The sequence below is a fragment of the Hemicordylus capensis genome, chromosome 4 (assembly GCF_027244095.1).
Source record: "Hemicordylus capensis ecotype Gifberg chromosome 4, rHemCap1.1.pri, whole genome shotgun sequence".
In the NCBI taxonomy this organism is placed as follows: domain Eukaryota; kingdom Metazoa; phylum Chordata; class Lepidosauria; order Squamata; family Cordylidae; genus Hemicordylus; species Hemicordylus capensis.
In genome coordinates, this window is record NC_069660.1 from 285304927 (window position 1) to 285330881 (window position 25955).

The window sequence follows — 25955 nt, forward strand, 5'->3', positions numbered from 1 at the left end:
ATGAAATGCCCACACATGCACTTAACTAAGTTTTCAGAGTTTGCCATTGCTATTTTTAATATGAAGAAAGATGGGATAAGCAAGCACATTCATCTGCAAGACTCATTTATGTAAATTATGTGTCATATTAATGCAAAAGTCAATTTGTAATATGAAATATATATTAGTAAGTAATCCAGATCTCCCCCCGCCCCAAGTAATTTTTCAACTGGACATCACACTTTTATTCCCAGAGGCAACTGAAAGAAAATTAATTCTTGCAGAACAGTTCATGTTTCAGATGCAACTGGTGTTTTTTCACACATTGAGATGACAGGTCAAGAAAGGGTATTTTTGCTTTTAATAAAGGTTGGTTCCATGCTCATCTTTAATGGCTTTAAGTATGAAATGCATATATCTCATTTTTATTTCTTCATAGAATCACTTTTCTGGACTAATCATGGTCTCATAATCCACAGTCCTAGAGAAATGTGAACATCTCTCTCAGATGTCTCTAGCTTGTGCGGGGCAAAAATAGTTTGTAGCCTCTGTGGTGTTTTTGGTTAAGGGAATGGCAATACAGCCTCCCCCTCCACATGATGAATCAATATTGTTCCAATGGCAAGAATTGCTGTTGCTGTGCATGGGGTTTCAGTAAGCATAGGCACCTGGGCCTTTTAGCTCCCTCTCCAGAGAGCCCTGGCCATGGGTCTTTTCCCTTTCCTCTCCTGTGTCAGTGCCCTCTTTCCTTTCCTCGGCAGGGTTAATAACACCACACTGTCTGTAAGATGCCTTCACCAGCACTTGCTATAGTTACCATTAGTCAGGATTTACTTTAACCAGCAAATCGGCTTCAAACTAGTTAAAAAGCTACAACTAAATATGACTGACACTAGTGCAGCAGATGCAACACTAAATCAAGGGAAAAGAGAAGAGATTTTATGTGGGAGAAGATGAGAGGGGAAGGGAGGAAGCATGTAAGTTGGTCTCTTATGTATGGTTAACAGATTGGTGTGGTGTGTGCATCCTGGGCCAGAGAATGGGAATGCATTGGCCTGGATTTTGCCACGTAAGTGGAGGCTGTGTAGACCACAACAAAGCACTAATTATTCCTCTCTGCTCTAGTCTTCAGCCTGAGCTGTTCCAGGAGGCAAATTTACTTTGCTTCACCATGGGAATGGTTGGTGTGCATTCACACACCAGGGGGATTTACCTCGAAGTCCCTGTGGGATATCAAGGTGCACTCCATACACAATTCAGGTTTCCCCCTGCACATCGGAGCTTAGCCTGAATTGTAACTGTGCTAAAAAGTTCCACTTTTTACTTTGAAGTACCCCTATATTTCTTCAGAGATGTATGGAAGGGCCATAGTATTAGAGCACCTTTTCTTAAAGTCTAAATTTTTTCTTTTTAAACATTTGCTTGGTGATCTTGCAGAACATCATTCAATACATCCGCATGGTGCATTTTGTTTTCCTCTTTTAATGAAATTCATCTCTTTTTTTTCCCTTTTGAAGAGCCTCTTGACCCTGTTTGACTCCCAGGCTATTCTTAAAGCCTCACTTTTTGCTATATATATGTGTGTGTGTATTTAAAAACAAACAAACAGTTGCTTAATGATCTTGCAGAACATCATATGCACCCGCATGAGGCTGGCACATATGAATTCCAGCAAAATCACTAAGCAAATGTTTTTTTTAAAATAAAAGCAAAAAGTGAGGCTTTAAGAAAAGCCTACTTATGTTAATCATAAAGTACCACTCTGGGAGTGGTACACCCTACACGGACTTCAACGGTGCATGGGGAAAAACTGGAAGGAACCAACAGGAACCCTATAAAAGCAGCCCTATCTGAATGGCCCCCAGGTTTCTTTGAATTATCTTTATTGCGCTTATATGTAGCTAATATTTTACCTCATAACTCATTCTACTGTAGCCCACTTAATTCTGTGGTTCAGTCCAATGTCTAGGGAAGGCCCTGACTGAGGGCACGACTGGAGTTTGAAAATTCTAATGCTCATTTCTTATTTTGTCACATGTGTGCTGTATCTCTCACCCTTCAGCCAAATGTTGGAGATGCAGCTCCGGATGGCATCGACTCTTAGCACAAGCAACCCTATTGACCACTAGGGGTAGAGAAAGTGGGCAAGAGGATCCTCTCTCTGACTATGCTTTCTCTGCTCTACTTCCCCCTTGTCAGACTGATAGTCTCAGGTTTCATTCTCTCACCTGAGAGACAGACTTCCTCTTCCTCCTTCCCTTCCCCATGTAGCAAGATGGAGGCCTTTCCTATCTCTCTGATGTATTTCCTAAATAAACCACTTTACTTAGAACTTTAACTCCATGTCTCCAGACAATATTAATTTGCAGTGCTCTCCTTACTTATGCTCTCCTTACTTATGCACTTCTCAGTGGTGGCCAGTAAGGGTGGCACTGGGGTGGGGGGCAGCGGAAGGCACCTTTAAATGTAAATTAGAAGGTGCTTACCTGTGGTACTGCTACACCTGCAAGCTGCCTCGGGCAGCAGCGCTCTGCCCGGCATCTTGTGTGGTGGCAGTGGTGTGGCTCCGGGACTCACCTGGCCTCTGCGCATGCACAGAGGCCATTTGCATGGTTGGCATGGTGTTGCTGACCACACATAGGAACATATAGGAACATAGGAAGCTGCCATATACTGAGTCAGACCATTGGTCCATCTCGCTCAGTATTGTCTTCATAGACTGGCAGCGGCTTCTCCAAGGTTGCAGGCAGGAATCTCTCTCAGCCCTATCTTGGAGAAGCCAGGGAGGGAACTTGGAACCTTCTGCTCTTCCCAGAGTGGCTTCATCCCCTGAGGGGAATATCTCGCAGTGCTCACACTTCTAGTCTCCCTTTCATATGCAACCAGGGCAGACCCTGCTTAGCTAAGGGGACAAGTCATGCTTGCTACCACAAGACCAGCTCTCCTCTCCTAAACCAGCTCTCCTCTCCTAGACCAGCTCTCCCCAGCTCTCCCGCAGAGGCCAGGAGAATGCTGGAACTGTGCCACCGCCACGCTGGATGCCGGGCAGAGCGCTGCTGCCCGAGGCAGCTTGCAGGTGTGGCAGTACCACTAGTAAGCACCTTCTAATTTACTTTTAAAGGTGTCTCTCGCCGTCCTGCCTGCCCCCTGGTGCCACCCTCACCAGCCACCATGGGCATTTCTGCTGCAGGTGGGGTGGATAAATGATCACCCCTCCAAATCTCTAACATCAAGGAAGAGGTGATTAAAAAGGACAGAAACAACATGAGAAGGTGAGATGCAGGTGGAAGATAGCACTGGGCAATAAAATCCGAAAGGCGGCATCGGAAATGTGAGCGGCACTTTGCTGACAGCGCAGGGACTGTGATGTCAAAACACAGACAATTCAGAAGTACACTTAATAGACAGGTCAAGGCACTGTTCTAGTGTCCAATCTAGGAAGCGTCTTGGCAACACAAATGGAGATGGGCTGTAGCTCATTTATACCTTTCTTTCACCAGTGGAGCAATTTTAGGAGGGGATTTTTGATCGAGAAGTTGGCATGGGAAAGGTTCAAACACCCTCATTCTGCCATTGCCACTGCCCTGAGCCAGTTCAGATGTTTCCATGAATGATATGGTTAAATTGTTGTTGCCGGTGGCATGCACATCTATCCCATTATGCCAGTAATTCTTATTTTTAGATAAACAAAACTAGGTGTTGAAGGTATTAGATAAAGCTGAAGGGTATGAGTTCTCCAAAGTTTAGGTCCAGAAGCAAAGATTGCTTCATGGTTGCTTCATACCGAGAGAGGTTTGCTTCAAAGGTTGCTTCATACAGAGAGGGGGGGATCACTAGCTGTCCCCATGGAGTCCTGTAGCCCCCCTGAAAACCTGTTCGGTGGATAAAAACCCATTCATAATTACACACGTTACCTATGTGACATAAAAGCACTTCCGAAAAGAAGAGCATTCACACAGTTAAGTTTCCAACAAATGTTGACCGACATTCTCTGCTGTGAAATGCGGGTGGGTACAGATCCTGCCTGCACTGCTGTGTGGTTCTAAATCCCCTACTGATGCTACTGTGCAAGAGGACAGTGATACTACCACTCATAAGAACAAAAGTACAGCCCTGCTGGATCAGGCCCAAGGCCCATCTAGTCCAGCATTCTGTTTCACACAGTGGCCCACCAGATGCTACTGGAAGCCACAGGCAGGAGCTGAGGGCAGGCCCTCTCTCCTGCTGTTACTCCCCTGCAACTGGTACTCAGAGGCATCCTGCCTTTGTGGCTGGAGGTGGCTTATAGTCCTCCAACTAGTAGCCGATGATAGACCTCTCCTCCATGAAGATATCCAAACCCCTCCTTCAGCTGAAGTGATCCGTCTCTCTCCAGTCTCTGATCCTGGTAATTATGCTGCTCCGTTACAAGCCTTAGGAATTCCCTCCATCCTCCCCCGGCTCCCTTCTCCTTCCCCCCCACCTTCTTCCCTTCTACTAATCTCTGATCTCCCCCAAAACCTTACCAGCCCTGAGCCTTCCTTCCTCCCCCCACCCTTTTCCGCCTATATCTAAACTGTACTAGGCTCTAGGAAGATTTAATTGCACACACATCAGTTAGGCACACTGAATGGAATATATGGGTACTGGCTAAGATGTTCTGTTTAAATACTGTTATTAATTAATATTAATAGAGTGCTCTGCTTTCTGCTTTGCTAGATTATGTTGTTAGTTTTTTTAATACTCAATAAAGCCCATTGAACCTCTTTGAGGACTAGTTTGATCTCCTTCCTTCTTTGCAATCCAGATCATACGTGGTCATCAATATAAAAGAACAAGGTCACGTTGGTGACATTATGGTCCAGACCTGTTTTGTATACTGGCTAATGAGCATGTTTGGTATATAGATCAGGCCTGGTCTTTAACACCATCCAAGTTGTTGGCTGTCACAACATCTTGTGGCAGAGAATTCCACAAGCTGATTATGTGTTGTGTGAAAAAGTACTTCCATTTGTTGGACCTAAATTTCTTGGCAATCAATTTCATGGGATGACCCCTGGTTCTAGAGTTATGTAAGAGAAAGAAAGAAATTTCTCTCGATCTACTTTCTCCACACCATGCACGATTTTATAGACGTCTATTATGTCTCTCCGCAGTCATCTTTTTTCTAAACTAAAAATCCCCAGATGCTGTAGCCTAGACTCATAGGGAAAGTGCTCCAGGTCACTGATCATCTTGATTACCCTCTTCTGCACCTTTTCCAGTTCAACAATGTCTTTCTTTAGATGTGGTGACCAGAATTGTATGCAGGAAGACTCCAGGTGTGGCTGCACCATAGTTTTGTATAAGGGCATTATAATATTAGCAGTTTTATTTTCAATCCCCTTCCTAATGATTCCTAGCATGGAATTGGCCTTTTTCACAGCTGCCGCACATTGTGTCGACACTTTCAACGAGCTGTCCACCGCGACCCCAAGATCCCTCTCCTGGTCAGTCACCGACAGCTCAGATCCCATCAGCGTATATGTGAAGTTGGGGTTTTTCGTCCCAATGTACATCACTTTACACTTGCTTACGTTGAATTGCATTTGCCATTTTGTCACCCACTTCTCAGTTTGGAGAGATCCTATTGGAGCTCCTCACAATCCGTTTTGGATTTCACTACCCTAAATAGTTTGGTGTCATCTGCAAAGTTGGACACCTCGCTGCTTACCCCAACTTCTTCTAACCGTTGCACAACCGTGGTGGCGGAATAATGAATGCAGTGCATAAGACACAACTGCACAATAGGTAAAAGGAGTGGTACTGCCCTCTTACACAGCAGCATCTATACCATCCACAAAGAAAAGGTAAACGTAGAATGTGCCATCGAGTCAATTTCGACTCCTGGCGACCACAGAGACCTGTGGTTTTCTTTGGTAGAATACAGGAGGGGTTTACCATTGCCTCCTCCCACACAGTATGAGATGATGCCTTTCAGCATCTTCCTATATCACTGCTGCCCAATATAGTACCAGCGGGGATTCAAACTGGCAACCTTCTGCTTGTTAGTCAAGCATTTCCCCGCTGTGCCACTTAAGGTGACCTTCACAAAGAAAAGAGTTCCCCCAAATTCCTTTCTTGCTTTGGTTATTAATCTGCATTTCAGAAAATAGATCTTTATTTTTTCCTCCAAGTAAGGAGAGCTAAGTAACTGAAAAAATGGTCTCTTTTTGCATTTGTTATGGAAAGAGCGAGACAAATTTACATGGAAAAGCATGCAGTAGATTGTTTTAAGGAAATTGGTTGATTTCAATCATCTGTGTTTTGTTATATGATTATTCTGTTCCGTTATGATTTTAGGCATCTGTACTGCATTCTGTTTATATGTATTTTCAGTTTTTGTTATGGTTTATGGTCAAACAATAAAAACTAACTCAAATAAATAAATAAAACAACCAATCAGGTGTAGGCAATCTTTGGTATCCTGGCTTCAAAATCTGGAACTTTCAATTCATAATTCTAAACTGCCCCCAATATGTTCAAATCAATAAAAAGCACATAGTTAAAATCTGGCACTCCCCTTTTCACTTCTCCCAGAAAAATTAGGTCATCAGCAGTAAATGTTCAGAAAACATGCTCAAACATGTGTTTAAGTGCTTTCCTGGACTACAGCCTAAAGCTTAGAAGGTGAAGAAAGGTATTTTCCCCCTAATAAGCCTATGATTTTAAGATATTTCATCAGGAATGAAATATCATTGAACATTTGGCATTTGGAAAGGCAAGGTGCTTCTTTAATATACTGAGGGAACAAAAGGAAATAACGGAGATATATGTTCCCAATCTCTTAACCAAGGTTAGGAGATCAGGAGTATGCTACAGGCTCACCCCTCATCCCCTCCCGCTTGTATGAGCTCTCTTTTCCTTCTCATTAGGGAACTAACCATGGAGGTATAGCATTACGTTTGCAGTGCATCAACATCAACCCTAACCATTGTTAGCTTCAAACTAGAATTTGCAACTGGAGTTTGAACTGTGCTTGCAAATTCTCAGGCTGCCGCCACAACCCGGAATTGTCCTGCAGATTATCTTCTAACCTGGGTTGGGCAACCTCCGGTTTCAGGGCAGATTAGTCCCTCCCCCTCTCTGGTCCGGTGAGGCTGCATCCTAGCTAGCTCTATAGCACTCACATCATCAGACTGCAGGAAAGGTGTCAGCATGTCAGGAGGGCAAGAGCCATTAGGGATGTGCACGGAACTGCGGAGCTGCGGTCCGGCACTGGGGTGGGGGGTTCCAATAAGGATAGGGGGAGCTTTACTTACCCCTCCCAACAACCGTGCCGTATTTTATTGAGCAATCGGGCGGCAGGATATCTCCCTGCCGCCCGCTTCATTCCCCGCTCAGCGGCTCCTCCTTTTGTATACAGAATTGGGCGGCAGGATATCTCCCTGCCGCCCCCTTCAAAACCCCGCTCGGCTGGCGGCCGCCCCCTTCAAACCCCCTGCCGCCCCCAAGACCCCTGCCGCCCTCTTCTTGCTAAATCCCTTCCCATTGCAAGAGGGCGGCAGGAGAACTCCCTACCGTCCCCTTCCCCTTTGCTGGCTTGGCTGCAAATGGCTTCTTAGAAGCCATTTGCAGCCAAACCGGCAAAGGGGACGGCAGGGAGTTCTCCTGCCGCCCGTTTTCTAAAAGGAACTGCTCCTTTTAGAAATCGGGCGGCAGAACTCGTTGCGTCCCCTTTGCCGGCTTGGCTTTTGAGCAGGCAAAGGGGATGGCAGGGAGTTCTCCTGCCGCCCGATTTCTAAAAGGAGCAGTTCCTTTTAGAAAACGGGCGGCAGGAGAACTCCCTGCCGTCCCCTTTGCCGGTTTGGCTGCAAATGGCTTCTAAGAAGCCTTTTGCAGCCAAGCCAGCAAAGGGGAAGGGGACGGCAGGGAGTTCTCCTGCCTCCCTCTTGCAATGGGAAGGGATTTAGCAAGAAGGGGGCGGCAGGGGTCTTGGGGGCGGCAGGGGGTTTGAAGGGGGCGGCTGCCAGCCGAGCGGGGTTTTGAAGGGGGCAGCAGGGAGATATCCTGCTGCCCGATTCTGTATACAAAAGGAGGAGCCGCCGAGTGGGGAATGAAGCGGGTGGCAGGGAGATATCCTGCCGCTCGATTGCTCAATAAAATATGGCACGGTTGTTGGGAGGGGTAAGTAAAGCACCCCCCCCCCGTCCTTATTGGAACCCCCCACCCCATCTTCCTGAACCGAACCACCCCGTGTCCGGACTGGTCTGGAGGCCTTCAGAATGGCCTCCGAACCGGTCTGTGCACATCCCTAAGAGCCATTGGCCATGATCCTCAAGGCGGCATGCCCAGCATGATCGTGCATTTTTGGCATTGACTGCCTGCCCTCAACAGGGAAAGGGCATTTAAAGCCTTCTTGTGCCACCGCCCTTGCAAGACCCCCACAGCCAAACAGTCTTGCACAAACACGATTACTGGTAACGGGTGGGGGGCACTATTCTCCTGTTACTCCGGGAAGGGATCATGACGACTTCCTAGGAGGCTCTATGTATATGGAGAGTGGGCAAAAGATCCTGGGGTCTGGTCCACTGTAACAAAGGATGCTCTTGGGATGGCACACCCAGTCAAAGCAGTCCAGGAACCCACAACACACTCCTGCTCCCATGTTGGCTTGCCAGCTGGGGATTAGCCCTCTCATGAAAGGGCCAGTCCTCTAGGGAGGGCAGCTCTGGGTGTCCATAGGACTGCACCCTTATAAGTTAGGCCATCCAACTGTAGGGGGACCTGCTGACGTGGGGGCCCCAGAATAGCGATTTAAAAATAGAACTCATATGCCTTCTTTTCCCCTCCACACTCAACCCCTGAAGACTCCCAAGGAGTCCGAGCTACTCCGAACCACTCCATGTGTCTGGATGTTTCTCTGTGGACTAAGTCTGACAAGCTCAGGGACAGCTCCTAGTACACATTCAAAATTGCTGGGCTGGGGAAAGCATTGCAGCCTATCTAGATTGGCTGTGGCGGGGAATAGTGGGTCAGGGGAGCCCCTATTTTCAGGAAACGCTGCAAGCCAGTCAGGTGGCTGTACGGGGTATAAATCACCATGTATGTGAGCCAAGGGATGACCAGACTGCCAGAGTGGACATTTTCACTCCTGCTGTGCACCAGTCGCCATAACACAGAAAGGTACAGTATTAGCGTGGTACCCTTCCCTGGGGTTTGTGTGGCTCTAGTAAAGGGGCTGGGTAACAACAGCCCTCCGGGCTATAATCTCTATGGCCTGCCGCTCTCATGAGAGAGTAGTCCTTGGGAGAAGGGGCGTCATCACCTATTATTAGTGATCCAGTCCGATGTACCCCAAGTTGGTTCTTCTCATGAGTAATGCCAGAGTATGAGCCGGGTCTCACGATCAGTGAGACCCGGTTTGGGGTGATGAGTGGGGAGGGAGCCCTGGGCAGCCGGATCAGCCACCCACACAATTGCCGGCTCTGTGACAGAGCCAGCGGGGGCTGGGGGGAGCAGGGGCCAATTGGCCCCTGCAAGCTCCAGCATGCCCTGCGCAAGCACGCAAGGCATGCTGGTGAGACCCCTGGAGCCGGGAGGTGGCTTTTCACCTCCCCTCCGGGGGTCTCCTTGTGAGTAGCCACGGCATGAAGCTGTGCCACAGCTACTCACGATCAGAAAGCCCAGGTTTGCGGAGCGCTTCCTCCGCAAACCCGGGCTTTAGGGAGGGCTACCAAAGTGGATGATCCGCTTGTAAGCCACCGGGCTTGCCCGCGAGCCCAGTGGTTTACACGATCAACAAAAATCAGGCTAGGCTCTCCTAGCCCGATTTTTGTTGATTGTGAGAATAGCCCCTATGTGTTTGCACCCAAGGGGGAAGGGGCTGGACCCTCCTTCCCCTACTAATTTGTACAACAAATAGAACAGAACCACTCAAGAATTCCAGGGGCTGCCTTCCAACCCAGACCTTGAGTATCACTCCCCTGGCGTGTGTGGTCTGTGTTGGGAAACAACCGGATTGCCTGGTTCATGGTGCCACTGGGACTGCTTGTGCTTGTGCAAATAGTTCATTGTTTATTTATTTATTTAATTCATTTGATTTATCACTTGATTTGTGGAGACCTCTCCACAAAGTGCCCGTCTTCTCATCCCATCTCTTTTGTCTGCAGATTGTCAAAGGACACAGTGGGACACAGTGGGTCAAAGGAACACAAGATCATGGGGCACAGTGGAGAGGGGGTATCCACCAATGTGGATTGCCAACACCAATTTTCCCTTTGGTGCCCCTGTTGCTGGGCAATGGCTGCAAGAGTACAGACACAGTGGTAGGTGGGGCAAGTGCTCTGTAAGGTGGCCAGCAAGAAGCATGGCAGGCACAGAGCTGGTGGGTTTAGGGGCTGGTCTGAGCCACCCTCTCTATGCTTTTGGCAGCAGCCACAGCACAAAATTCAGGTTATGGCGGCAGCAGAGTTCGAACGATACGATGCTGCCTTCAAACCTCAAAACTCTCTACAAACTGAAGGCTCCGATTTCAGTTTTGGCTCAAAAACCTCTTTTGTGTCAAATCCATGGTTTCACGCATTCGGAAGACCACGAAATGGAACCTCTGGCTTGTTTGCCTCCAGTTTGGAGTTATGTGCGAAGGCAGCCACATTTGAAGCCAACCATGGTTAGGTTAAATACCAACACAGCAGTATTCCATGTTCACCTCTGAAAATGGAAGAGAAGAGGAATCTGCCTGCAAGAGGGGAGGACGTGGCACCATGTCTCCTAACCTGGTCAAGTTAACCCTCAAAACGTGAAAGAAATAACAACAATACTTAGCATCTGCATAGCTATTTTGAGTGCTTAAATTAATATTGACCCAATTATACTGCCAAATAAAATATTTGGCAAAGATTCAGTTCAATGGTGCGGGCATGGAGGGGGGAGTCAAAGAGGTTAATACATGAGCTGAAAACATGTCATTTCACAGGGGAACCCCAAAACTATCTCAACATTTTTGAGGGTCCAAAGAAGCACAGGAATGTGTGGATAACCTATCCTTTAAAGTCTTGCTTCATAAAACTGCACTGTGACCGGCAGCAGTGCTTCAAATGCTGTGGCTCTTTGTGGCAACTGGCCCATGATGGCCACCATTTTATTTCCCAGGAAAAAGCCCAACCTTCAGTCCCTGGCATCTCTAGGGACAGAGAAGGCGGCTATGCATGGAACTCACCTTCCCCCCAGATGATCCTCCTTTGGTGGTGGGAGAACAGATACACTGTTTGGAGCAGCACAGATTTCTGGAGGCCAGGAGAATGCAACCTGGCCTCTGCATATCCCACAATGCACCATGCAATGAGTGCAGTGCATTGAGGGAACCCTCAGGAGTTGGGTGCTCTAGGCTCCTGCATGCAGCACCCACACGACCCTGCGCATGCTCACACCCTTAACTCTGGCTAAAGGACGCGGTTAAAAGCAGGGTTAGGCAGGTGGGCAGCACCGGGATAGGCCCCAATCCTGATGCTGCACACAAGCAGCCTAGCTCAGGCTGGGATGCTCTAGCCTGGGTTAGGCGGCTCGTGTGAATAGCCTTAAAGACTCCTGTCCAAAACCCTATGGGAGCCACTGCCTGGCAGTGTAGACAACCCTCTTATGAAAGCTGTCCAGCCATTTCTTTTGTGAGGCAGATTTCTGGCTAACAGTCCAGGAGGTCAGGTCAATGTTCCTTAATGAACAGTAAAGGTAAAAAGGTAAAGTGTGCCGTCAAGTCGATTTCGACTCCTGGTGACCACAGAGCCCCGTGGTTGTCTTTGGTAGAATACAGGAGGGGTTTACTATTGCCTCCTCCCATGCAGTATGAGATGATGCCTTTCAGCATTTTCCTATATTGCTGCCACCCAATATAGTACCAGCAGAGATCTGAACCGGCAACCTTCTGCTTTTCCCTGCTGTGCCACTCAAGGTCTTTAATGAACAGTAGACATTCCCTATTATGTTGGGAGATGGGCTCTAGAATGTAATTTTAATGTTGTCTTGTTTTGCATGTTTTTGTGCACCGCCCGGAGTCTTCAGAGTGGGTGGTATATTAAATGTTTCAGATAGATAGATAGATAGATAGATAGATAGATCCGGTGTGAAAAAGTTGCTGTGTTTTTGGGTTGTTAATTGCTGCAAGACTGCTCCCCCTGCTGTTCATGTTTCAAATGCGACTTGCCCAAACAGAGGCATTTTCCTGCTGTTCCAGCCGCTAGTCTAGAAAGCGCCCAGGAGATATTGGGCTAAGGGAGCCTAGCCTGATCTCTCCTGGTCGTTTGCTGCCACGGGAGGCGCATGGCTCCCAGCATCAAACTACCAAAACTACCCGCCCCCCCCCCCTTAAAACAGGCTAGCAGAGCGAGCACTCCACTCATCCTGTTTAGTTGTATGCTGCCGTGGCGCAGCTCCACGCCATGGCAACACATGGGGAGACTCCCACCGGGAAGCTAAAACAAGCCTCCCAGCCCCGGGGGCTCTCTCCAGAATGCCACACGCACTCACGTGGGGCATCCTGGAAATTCTGGGGGCCAGGTGGTCCCTGATCCCCGTAGCCCCCATCGGCTCCATGACGGAGCTGGTAGTCGTGTGGGCGTCCAACCCAGCCGCCCAGGGATCTGGGCAGACCCAACAGAAGCTCTTCTCATGGATCGTGGGGTGGGGGGGTGGTGCGGTGTGGCGTGGCTGGAATCTACCTTGTGGGGCAAGGTCTCTCTTTGAGGGTCTGATGCAAAGTGGTGGTTCCACTGGCTTGTAGGTACATAGGTGCTGGATCCCTTTACCTCTGCGCAACTGGTATTTCTGTAAATAAACCAAATATTGCAAAGGCACTCTCAGCTTCTAGTGACCTCGACTCCAAAGGAAGCTAACACTGAGGTAATGCTGCCCCCAGAGGCGTATCTAGGGAAAATAGCGCCTAGGGCAAGCACTGAAATTGTGCCCCCTGTCCAAACATCTGACACCCATCTTTCAGATAACTTTACCATAATATCAGCTGAAAAATACAAGTCAAGCTCGTTAATCTTTTAATATTTCAAGAACTATTTAGCAGTGGATGTAGCCAGACCAAAAAATGCTGGAAAATGACAAATTTCAGTATGCTGGGGCTCGTGAAATACCCAAATACTATGTGGAGGTATACTTGGAAAACTAAACAGAAGTGCCTATCTAATTCTCTACTATGCATTGTAACATCACTATATCGTAAGTATTAAGAATAAATGGAGTATTTGACTTTCCCCAGATACTCTGAAAGTAATTAAAGGATATGCAGAGTAAATTGTGTCACTGCTCGGAATATATTCTAGTATTTCAGAAAGACAGTTAAAATGAGAGAAAGAGAGCAAGAAACTCCCAGTGGGCCTTAATACTAAGGACTTCACACTGATTCAAAGACAAACTCACCATTCATAGCCATATTATTAAGATATCACATTAAGCTCACTTATCACAAGAAGCAAAGTAAGAATAAATGAATACAATCCTAGCTCATAAGCTTCACCTCAGTCTTCACAAGCCCTGAATCTCTGTACATAGTGCCAAACAGAATATGTGTACAGGGACTTATATTATATTAAATTTTAAAAAATATTTTTTTATCTGCAGCCCCTTCGGGGGGGGGCTTCCTAAAGGCTGTGGGGAGTCTGCAAAGGTTCCCCCTCTCTGTGCTGGCCTCTAGGGCCTCGCAGGGACCGTTTGAGCATGTGCGGTGACCATTTTTTAAAATAATCTTTTTTTAAAAAAATGGCTGCTGAAAACAAAATTTCTTTTGTGACATTAATGTGATATGCTCAAATGGCCTCTGTGAGGTCTGGCATGGCCTAGGGCCTCAAAGAGGCCATTTGAGCATCCGCAGTGGCCATTTTGTTTTTGGCGGCCATTTTTTAATTTTAAAAAATGGCACCCCCCCTTCAAGTGGTGCCCGGGGCACGTCCCCTGGCTGCCCCTATAACTTTTCGAAACTTCAGGAAGTGTAGAGCACATATAACAATACTGAGCTACGTAGGTATGCTAAGTCTCGAGCTTGTATTCCAGAATAGTGTTGTGCTAGCAGAAACATTAGGGAGAAGAGCTGGTCTTGTGGTAGCAAGCATGAATTGACCCCTTTGCCAAGCAGGACCTACCCTGGTTTGCATTTGAATGGGACACTACATGTGTCAGCACTGTAATATGTTCCCCTTAGGGGATGGGACCACTCTGGGAAGGTTCCAAGTTCCGTCCCTGGCATCTCCAAGATAGGGCTGAGAGAGACTCCTGCCTAAAACCTTAGAGAAGTCACTGCCAGTCTGTGTAGACAATGCTTAGCCATAGGGAACAATGGTCTACTCACTATAAGGCAGCTTCCTATGTTTGTGCTTGAGCAATAAAGTGTGCGACCTGTGGAATGCCTCATATGTTTTGCAGGAAACTTTTGTGCATTTCGGCAAGAGTGCAATTCTAAATACCTTTAATTGATCCTGGAAACAAGAGGCGCTGTGTGTTATTCGGGAATGCTAAGGTGACCTGCAACCCTGGACACAAAAACAGTTAAATACACCATCCTCCTTCAAAACCATGTTGGAAGAACTCCAAAGGTTGCAGAGAGGATAGAGAGAACTACTCTGCATAGATCAGTTAAAAATAGCCAGCAGCTTCTTGGTTACAGGTCTCTAGACTGACATAATCTTATGTAAAATACACCTCAGTTTACAGGAAGGCACTACATGAATGCTACTTTTGTTACATTACCCTGTGTTTTGTGTACTATCATGGCGAATCCCATCTACCATTTCTCTGCTTGTTTCCATTCAGATGGAGAGGCACTCTTACATTCACACTCTGTTTGACCCAAGGAATGTGGAAGGAATAGCAGCTGAAGTGAGCATAGCAACATCCTTGATCTAAAGAACAATCCGTCCCACGGGAAGCGGCTTTGACTCTTTGCCTTGCAATGCTAAACAAGAGTGCCTGAATTATATACAGTGAATTACGAACATTACACTCACCACATAAATCAGGAACCGCCAGCTAACGATATCAGTCTGTATCTGCCTTGCCGTGGGTTCCTGAGTAACATGTGGAGCAAATGTCACCAACAAAAATATTCCTGTAACTGTCACAGTTCCACCTTTAAATAAAGACATTTAGACAAACAGGTTATGTTTGCAGATAAGGTATCACTCTCTATCTCACATTACAGGCAAGTTTATACAAATCAGTTTTTATGATGAAAATGTCACAAAAGCATCTAGATCATCCTCCCAGTTCTCATTCTTATCACATTGTTCTTCTGCAGTTACTCCGTTATCTGTCAATACCCCTCTCAATTAATTTCACATGACTGAATTATTCATGATTATCCTCCAAACTGTTTGAGTCTGACATGCACTTACCCTACTTCCAGCTACAGTTTTCTCTACACACACGAGGGCAACTTGCTTCGCTTTTCCACAAAAAGGGGAATATGCCCGATTGTGTTAACATATAAGTGATGTGACAACACATAACTGAAAAAATTCCAAGAAGCACCTTTTCAGTGGCATGTTGTCACAAACGTGCACTTTTACACACCGCGGAGGCACATGGGGGGGTGGACACAGCTGGAGACATGGTAAGTGCTCCTCTACTCACACAACACCTCCAACACAATGCTTTTCAACAGAGGCAGTTCATATGCTCAGTTGTGAGTCACTGAGTGATGAGATATCCAGAAATATATGTGCATGTGTGAATCACTCTTTGTTCCAGCCAGAAATAAGGTAGATGTGAGCTTATGGACTAAGTCCAACTTGTTATCCACTCGCTCACATTGGGTGAGTTACCCTATTGCTGACCCATTTTCCCTCTGTAGCACTGGGTTTTTTGCTTGTCAGCTACAGAATACTGGGTTGGAGCACTGATCCTAAGCAGCTGGTCCATTATTTTCTTCCATAGGCTCAGCATATTTTAATCAACATAAAGCTATCAACCATAAGGAAACCATCATCAGGTTAAAATATATGATTTGCACTGAGACAGAGGGTTAGAATTCCAGATGGTACCTAACCAATTTACACCAGGTAAAGATATATCATCATGGAGTGTGAGTGCATCAGACACAGTTCAGCTACATAACTATGTTGAAACTAACACAAAGAAAAAAAAGAGCAGGTCTGAGAAAGGCTATGAAGGAATTGGCTGGCAGGGCCCCCTTTGAAAGCCAAATGCGTAACATGGGGCTATATTAATGTGACAAACTCAAACGTGGATGATATTTGGATTTCACATAGATGAGTAGGTTGATAGATCTGCAATATGTAACAATAATATCTAGGCATTTATGTCCTACACAGAAGGCAAAGGGCTCAAAAATAGAATTTGACATATAACTTTACTGGGGGATGGAGGAAATAGTCATTTTGAATATATCTATATCTATATATCTATATCTATCAATCACACATTTAACTGTCCATGTGGCAGTTGCATAAATGCAGAGCTGGCAGCCACTAACATGGCTCTGAGGCCTTACTTGGGAAGCTTCCACTGTTCTCTTGGCTCCTGTCTATCAAGTCTAATGGCAACTGCTACTGGAAGCTGTCAGAACTCCTCAGGCTGAAGACTGAGATCCGTGTGCCTGGAGTCTTCAGCCTAAGGATTCTTTGATGGCTCAAGAGTATTTCCTGGGAAGGGGAGAGCAGTGTAAAGGGTAGGAAATGCAGCATCGGAAATAGGGAGAACATACGCGCCCTGCTGGATCCTTGCTAAGGTCTACCTGTTCTAGCATTCCATTTTCCACAGTGGCTATTCAGATTCCTCTGGGAAGACTACCAGGAAGACACGGAGGCAATAGCCCTCCCCTGCTATTGTCCACCCTCCTCTAGCAACTGGTATTCAGAGGTAAACTGCCTCTTAACTTGGAGGTTCCACACAATCATTATAACTCATAGCCAGTGACATCCTATCGCTCTCCACAAATTTGTCTAGTCCCCTTTTAAATCCATCTCCACTGGTGACCATCACCACATTCCAAGGGAAGCAAATGTCATAAAGTATGCATTTCATGAAGAAGTACTTGATCCTTCTCCCCTATCCTACAGTTCTCAGGAGTAGCTTCTACTTCTGTTTCTCTTTGGGTTTATTCATTGCTCTAATGCAACATGCACATGCATCATCCATACAAAAGAGGACATAGGCTCGTGACAGTGTCCCTGAACAGCTACAGAGGCATGTTCTTTACTTCCTAAGTGCAGCTCATGTTCTTTGGTGCTGCTGACTGGCCAGTTTAAAATTGGCAGAGTGGCTTCTAGTTCCTCACTCCCACAGCCCATGAATTAATGTGGAACGTGAGGTTCTGGGGGGCAAAACTCTGCACAGAACATCAGAGGGACATTATAGCACACACTCAGTTGGAAACAAAACAAAACCCTGCCGCGTACAATATTTATGTGCTTGCACAACCTTCCCAATATCCACCGTATCTGCCATTATACAGCTAATGCCAATGGAATGCAGCAACATTGTTAAAAAAAAAACTTCATGGCAAAGACGAACTCACAGAAATAAAATAAATCAGAACAGAACTGGAGTTAAAACTATGTGCAGTGCACAAGACTGAAGGGGAACATGATCAGCTAAGGGATGAAGTCTCCGTGCATCACTTAAATCCAAAAACTAAATATTACAGGGCTATTGGAGCAATACTGGATTTCTTTCTCCAAACAGCTGCACAATTACAAACATTACATTACAAGACACATGGTCTCCTTATTTACAAAAAAAGTCCTAGAAGTCATTCTTCTTAAGTTGTGCAGAGGACACTCTGAACATGACAAATCCCCTAACATGGATAGCACTTCTGCAAGGGAAAAGGCAAGAACAGTATGCTACGTGCAAATTGTCACATATGACAATGGCACACAGTGCATGTTGCTGTATTTACAATACATACATGCACTAACATAAGAAGATGCCTTAAACTGAATCAGACCATTGGACCATCTAGCTTAGTATTGTCTACAAGGACTGGCAGCAGTTTCTCCAAGGTTGCAGGCAAGAATCTCTCTCAGGCCTATCTTGGTGATGCCAGGGAGGGAACTTGGAACTTTCTGCATGCAAGCCTGCAGGTGCTCTTCCCAGAGTGGCCCCATCCCCTAAGGGATCTTAGAGTACTCACACATGTAGTCTCCCATTCAAATGTAACCAGGGCAGATCCTGCTTAGCAAAGGGGACAATTCATGCTTGCTACCACAAGACCAACTCTCCTCCCATAGTAGATTAGAATGCAGTGGCCTGTTGCATTTTCTCAGGAGTGATGTATCAATTTAACCATCTCCTTTCTTTGTTTTGTCATAGCTAAGTAGAGCCCTGCTGGATCCTGCCAAAAGCCTATCTAGTCCAGAATCCTATTTCCCATAGTTGCCAATGAATGCCCCTAGCAAGCCCACAACCATGACATGAAATCAATAGCCCTCTCCCACTGTTGCTCCCCAGCACATTGATATACACAGAGGCACTTTGCTTAAAAGAAGAACTCATAACGGTTAGAGAACAGACAAGGATCTGAAACTATTGTTTGATCCTGGTGCATTTTCCCTGACTGTAATTTGAAGTACAGTAAGCCTCAGACTTTGATTGATTTCGTGCCGTCCAGTCGGTGTCGACTCTTAGCGACCACATAGATAGATTCTCTCCAGGATTATCTGTCTTCAACTTGGCCTTAAGGTCTCTCAGTGGTGCATTCATTGTTGTCGTAATCATGTCCATCCACCTTGCTGCTGGTTGTCCTCTTCTTCTCTTTCCTTCAACCTTTCCCAGCATTATGGACTTCTCAAGGGAGCTGGGTCTTCGCATAATGTGTCCCAAGTATGATAGTTTGAGCCTGGTCATTTGTGCCTCAAGTGAAAATTCTGGTTTGATTTGTTCTATGATCCATTTGTTTGTTTTCCTGGCTGTCCATGGTATCCTCAAAAGTCTTCTTCAGCACCAAAGTTCAAAAGCATCAATACTTTTTCTGTCACTTCTTCAAAGTCCAGCTCTCGCATCCATAGAGTGTCACGGGAAAAACCACTGTCCTAACTATTCTAATATTTGTAGGTGTAGACACATCACCGCATCTAAATATCCTTATCTCCCTTAAATGACACATTCAGACAAAAGTGCAATGTTTTGTATGGATTTTTAAACAAATAGGACACTGGTAGATATATTAACACATCAGAACCCAGGAGTATACACTTCTTTGCATGGGTTAAATTTTAAGAAACAAAAACGGAAATACTGAAAAAGCTATTAACATACTAATTTTAGCACACCCAAAGAACTATGCATCTCTGTGTCCTATACATACATGCATGATTTCTAGGAAAAATGTTAATTACAACTTTGGCCTGTTTCCTTTGACTGCAGTACTTTACTAATGAATTTACAATGCATTTTCAGAAATGAAAAAAAATTCAGCAGAAAAAATAGCAATGGAATATTTTCTTTGCCACATCACTGTGTAAAGCAAACAAAAAATTGCTGGAATTTGTAACATATCTAATAAACGGACTGTAACGCAAGACCGTTTTTATTTGCAGAAATAGCTTTAAAGCAGTCAGAAGGTCCAGTGTTTTGTGCAATGAACATCATGTTTGCCAGCAAATATTGCTGAAATATTTTTTTTAAACAGTCAAATTAGTACAAATGGAACAAATTGTTGCTTTTTATGAAAAGGAGCTTTGTGTACAAATATCAACATTAAATGAGATTTGATTAGAATAAGTAAGAACACGCTTTTTAAATATGACTTCTGCTGCCATAAAAATATCAAAATATAACTTTCTAGTTTAGATGTTGGCAGCAAAAGTATGAACAGAAATAGAAAATGCCCTCTAATGCAAATAAAAGGTTTTTCAGAAAAATGAAGACAGAAGGTTCCATGGATGTTGGGATTCAAAATCCAGGGTTGTAGAAGATTGGTTAACAGCACACTGAATATGGTTAAACTCATCCATTTGGTTTGGTTCCAGAAAACAGACAAGGAGGTCATTCACACAAAACTGTGTTCTACCTGGGCTTGGGAGCTGTGTGTGCTCCCAATTTTTGGTTGTGTAAAAGCAAGGTAAGTGGAAAACCTGGGTAGAAGTGATTGTGTGGAAGCAAGGTAGGCGGAAAAGCTACCTAGGTTTTCCTCCCACCTTGCTTCCGTACAGTCACTTCTACCCAGGTTCACTGAAAATTGGCAGCCCACACAGCTCTCAAACCCAGGTAGAACACAGTTTTTGATTGTGTGAATGACCTCAAGGTATCTGTGAGCTCAGGAACTATGCTGAAAGCTGGAATAGTTTTGGAGCACATTGAAATAGCCATTTTAACGGGGCTGTCACAAGAGAAGGAGAAGCCACCTCCGGGCTCAGAGGCAAGATGCCTCTCAATACCAGTTGTAGGGGAGCAACGACAAGAGAGAGGGTATGCCCTCATCTGTTGCCTGTGGGCTTCCCAGTGGCATTTGGTGGGTCACTGGGAGAAACAGGATGCTGGTCTAGATAGGCCTTGGGCCTAATCCAGCAGGGCTGTTCTTAGTATGTTAACTGGCATCCTGTAGGATATCCCCCCCCCATTTGATTCTCTTTAATAATTTATATACAAAATGAAACCAATACTTTTGTTAATATTAGCTGTTACCATTTAATTTGTATTGTTTTGTTGGTTATAATTGTACAGTACCAAATTTTAAGCAACAAAATAAAACTCAGGCTTGCTGTACCTTTTTCAGAGCAGAACCAGAACATTCTAGCTCATGCTTATCTTCCGCTGACAACAGAGGGCATGGAAAAGGGTTTTCCTTCCTGAAGCCATGAATGTGCATTTTTAAATGTTGAGGCTTGGTGACTGAGAAGAGTTTGAGAAACACAATCTGTTCATTATAAACAACAGTGCACCAAGTTACTTGGCAGCAGTCACTTACTTACCTAATATGCCTTCAGGTCTAATGCTCCCTTTTAGGAATAAGACAGATGCAACTGCACTACCTGGAGAGAAAAAAGTTCATTATTTAACATCATTATAAGATATTAAAGAAGATTAAGTAAGTTTAGGACAACTGCAAAATATCCAAAAGGCTACTCCAATCTGGTCTCAAAGGTAGGGGTGTGCACAAAACCTGTTTGCCTGGTTCGGTTTGAGTCTGAACCAGATTCGAACTGAACCGGGCATGTTCGGTTTTGTGCCCCTGAAAAGATCCCTGTCTTGGCTTGAATTTGAGCCAGTTCTAAAGTAAAATAATAATATGTATATTTTTAAAAACATTTACTGCCGGGTACAGCGGACTTCCATTCCGGGGAAAATACAAAGTGCTGGTAATTACCTTTAAAGCCCTAAATGGCTTAGGACTGGGTTACCAGGGAGAGCGCCTGCTTCTGTATGATCCCCATCGCACATTAAGGTCATCGAGAGAGGTCCATCTCCAGATGCCACCAGCTCGTCTGGTGGTGACTTGAGAATGGGCCTCCTCTGTAGTCGCTCCTGGACTATGGAATATGCTCCCTATAGATGTTCGTAATTTAACATCTTTACCAGCCTTTAAAAGAGCCCTTAAGACACGTTTTTAAAAAGCCAGGCTTTTAGTAATCTCTGAATGTTTTTTAAAATTGTTTTAACCGTTAGTTTTATTTTGTATTTGTGAACTGCCTAGAGCCTTTGGAGGCAGTATATAAATTAAATAAATAAAACAATTACAGTCTTGGCTCTTGCACGGAGCCTTTTAGGTGGGTACAATCAACTTTTGAGTAGGGCTGTGCGAACTGGCTCAAGATCTAGCCAACTTCTCCATTGAACTGTTTCAACTCGAGGACTTACTCTCAAGCTGGACTGGGCCCGGTTTGGCTCAACCTAAAGCCATCTCACCCTGGTCAGCTCTGAGCCAGTTTGGGGGTTCTAAAGTGTTTTAATTTTTAAAAGGAAAAAAAAACAACCTCACTGTTGTGCCCAGGGATGGGTGACTCTGCCATTTCCCCTCCCCCGCCGGGCTCCCCCTGCTCTTCCAAGGGCCCTTTGGGCCCATTTTGAGGCTGTTCTGGCCCTTTCTCCAGCGGCCATTTTGGAGGTGTCTGTGCATGCACTCTGGCCATTTGCGTGGCCAGATCATGACCCATGTACCTTAAGGGCTCTTTTAAAGGCTGCTCTCCCAGGTAACCCAGTCGTCAGCCATTTAGGGCTTTAAAGGTAATTAACAGCACTTTGTATTTTGTCTGGAAAACTACTGGCAATCAATGCAATTGTTTCAAAACAGGCCTAATATGGTCTCTTGGAGAAACCCCAGAGACCAATCTAGCAGCTGCATTTGGGACCACCTGAAGTTTCCGAACTACAAAGGCAGCCCCACATAGTGTGCATTGCAGTAGTCAAGCCTAGAGGTTACCAGAGAATGCACCACAGTTCTGAGATCATTATCTTGACGGAACGGACGTAGCTTGAAGAATCATAATCTTCAAGGAACTGATTTATATCCCACTCTTCCTTCAAGAACTCCAGAATGGGGTACATGGTTATGTTTATCTTCATAATAAACCTGTAAAGTAGGTTAGGCTGAGAGATTAGTGACTGGCCCAGAGTCACCCAGTAAATTTCAGGGCTGACCAGGGATTTGAATTTGGGCGTCCCTAGTAGGGATGTGCACGGAACCGCAGAGCTGCAGTCCGGCACTGGTGTGGGGGGCTCTTTAAGGGCGGGGGAGGGTGTACTTACCCCCTCCCCCCGCCACGTTTCCCCTGCTGGCGCGTTCGTTTTGAAAAGCTTTTGGGGTGGCAGGATACCTCCCTGCTGCCCCTCCCCCCAGTCATCGGCAAAAGGCTTCAAAAAGCCTTTTGCGCATGCGCACGTTGCGCGCGCACGTCACGTCTCTGCGACACACGCGCACACGTGACACGGAGATGTGACGTGCGCATGCACAAAAAGCTTTTTGAAGCCTTTTGCCGACGACTGGGGGAAGGGGCGGCAGGGAGGTATCCTGCTGCCCCAAAAGCTTTTCAAAACAAACGCACTGGCGGGGGAAACGCGGTGGGGGGGTAAGTACACCCTCCCCCACCCTTAAAGAGCCCCACACACCAGTGCCGGACCACCGGTCCGCCCTTATGTCTGGACCGGTCCGGAGGCCTTCAGAATGGCCTCCGGACCGGTCCGGGCTCATCCCTACTCCCTAGTACTAATCCAGCATTCTAACCATGACACCACAATTGTCACTTACCATTTTTGTCAGGTTTCTTGTTCACTCTTTGCCAATCTATTATCCATCCTGTCATGATAAAATTAAAGCAAAAAACAAGGAGGCAAAACCACACACACACACACACACACACACACACACACACACACACACACAGCTTTTCAAGATATTCCCAATGATTTCCGTTCCTCTGGATTTTTTTTTTTTTTTAAATAAACACTTCTGTCATATCTCCTGAAGAAGAACTTCAGCTCAAAACATGTTGGGATTACTAGTGATTTCCCCCCCTAATAAATTGCCTCATGTTACCCAAAGAGTTCATGATAAAAGTAAAGATAATTTGCATGCCCAATGAATAAATATGACTCAAGGTTGGTTACAGCATAAAAAATCAGAGCCAATTTTGACCACAGGAAATTACCCACAAAACCAGCATTCAAAACAGCCAGCAAATTAACCACAAAAACCACACAAAATCTACAAAAGCAGCATTTTGTTGCTGTGACAAAATTGTATTCCATTAGTAATAATGACGACAATAAATTCCATTGTACCTGTTTCAGTGATAATATTCTGCCTGACAATGCAACTAGGCTCTTAGTTAGCTTCCACTTATACTCTTTATAAATCCTTGGTAAACTGGGCAATCTGGCTTTGGATATAATCCAGCAGGCCATGTTTGTCAATACATCCTAAAGACATTGCTTATACTGCCCCAAACAGATCTTATTCTGCTACAATCGACACATACAAATCCCATCAGACACCCACTTAGTAACCAATGGTTGAATGTCTCAGCAGTGCCCATCATCTGGTTCACACCTGCAGCCTTTACGTGTTTTGTTTTCATCATGGCTTTTCCTTCCCTGCTACTCATAGCTGCCCAGTACATGGACAAGGCTCCAAACTGTTCAATTATCAGAAGTCTCCTCCTTTCACAAACCGTAAGGGCTGGACCACACGTATGGTAACCATAAGGATGCTGCTGGAAGGGCTCCCAACATGATGAGTCAACCCTGTTCCATTTATAATGATTGACATCCTGACTGATGATGAAGCACTAATGCAATGGGAGAAGTGTTGGCACTTCTGAAAAGTTCAGCTAACTCTGCTCCACTGCTGGCCCAGCAGCAGGGACAAATTTAGACGACCTTTGAGTGTTCTCTACCACCTGAAAATATGTTCCTAAGGTTTTGCAGCCCTCAAGGACATATTTTTGGGTGACACAGAGGACTTCTGGGGGAAGGGGAGGTCACTGAAATTCTTACACACACATACAGACATACACACACACACACCGGTGCTAACTTAGTATGGAACTCTTCAGAAACATTGGAGCTTCTCCCATTTCACCAGCGCTTCCTTATTCAGCCTATCAGCCACTGGGCTGACATACTGTGTAATGGAAGTAATGTAAAAGATCAGGAGTAACTACAATGTCTCTCTCTATCCGTTCAGTCGTGTCCAACTCTCGGTCACTCTATAGATCAATGCACTCCATGCTGTCCTATCTCGTACAGCTTCCTTTAATTCCGCCATGGTCATTCCAGTGTCATTTTTAATAATATCCAGCCACCGAGTATAAGGCCATCCCCTTCTCCTTCTCCCGCTGATCATTCCCAGCATAAATGTCACTACAATGTAGTCCTAGATTAATAACACACACACACACACCCCATATAAACTTGATATTGTAATAATAAAAGTTGATAGTACTATCTATCTATCTATCTATATGCTTAAAATTAAAAGCTTTAAAAATCATAGTATATAAAAAGTCCTCATGCATCTGCTGGTTAATTCATTGATCATAAAAAGTCCTCAGATCTATGCTGGATGAATCTTGTAGTCCTGTGATTCTTGGTTGAATTCAAGTCCTTGTAATTCCTTATACAGTCATTGTACAGTCAGATGCGTTTCATCAGGCTAGTAGTGTTGCATGCACACAAGGAGCACAAATGCCCAAACTGCATAAATAGCATTACACGAGTACGCCAATTGGAATTAACGGGGTTGCTGCTCTTGTGTAACTCCATTTTTGCACACAACATTATTAGGCCGATGTGCCATTGCACAATATGTCAGCCACTGTCTATGAATACTCAGCTGTGCTATCAAAATCCCAGTTAACATTCTTAGAGACCCACTGATGGTGCTGGTTCACATGGCTAATACTTGTCCATGTCATGGCTGAGAAAGACTCCCCTGGAGAGATTATATTTGGCACAATTTCCCCAGTAGCAATGATAGTATGGATTCTGTCACTAAGGCCCAGTCCACACTTGTGACAGAACGAAGTGGTAAGAATCCAGAGGCGTTAGAGTGGGCCGGCCTGTATCCCTTCAGACTGTATGTACAAAATTCTGATTTTGAATGATCCTATCTGTGAACAATACCCTGAAAGTAAAACAAAAAACAAAAGAAAGCAAAAATGAGCATATCAGAGAGAAAGGTTATTGTTCAGGCTACTTCTTGCAGTTCTAGTGTGCTACTTGCAGAAGTTGTTGGTTGGTTGGCTTTTTTGTTTGTTTGTTTTCTTCACAGGGCAACATATCACCATGCAGGGAACATACATTAGCAGCTTAAAGTGGTATAGTCCTCTACCACCTCAAAGCTCTATTACCTCATTCTTCTGTATGTGTATGTAACCCCCACTATTACGACCAGTACTATTAGTAGGTTTTCTGAACTGGCAGCTAAAGGGTATATGATCTCCCCTCACCCTTCTTAATGGGTTGTGGAGCCTGCTCAGAAGGTCCTTAGAATCTTCTAGAGTTTTCAAACCCAGCAGAAAGCTCCTGAGCAGAGAAGGAAAGAGAGATTTGGAGATCTT

General features: G+C 45.3%; 1 protein-coding gene across 2 annotated transcripts in view; it reads right to left on the reverse strand.

Annotated features, from left to right (window-relative positions):
* The window catches only part of NIPAL2 (NIPA like domain containing 2), a 162715-nt gene that overhangs the window by 34715 nt on the left and 102045 nt on the right, over window positions 1-25955 (reverse strand). For both annotated transcript variants that reach the window (XM_053313702.1, XM_053313703.1), the window contains 2 exons: window positions 20871-20930; window positions 14943-15064 (listed from right to left, as the gene is read on the reverse strand). In XM_053313702.1, the coding sequence (XP_053169677.1) occupies window positions 14943-15064; window positions 20871-20930 (182 nt within the window). The remainder of the gene's footprint in view (window positions 1-14942; window positions 15065-20870; window positions 20931-25955) is intronic.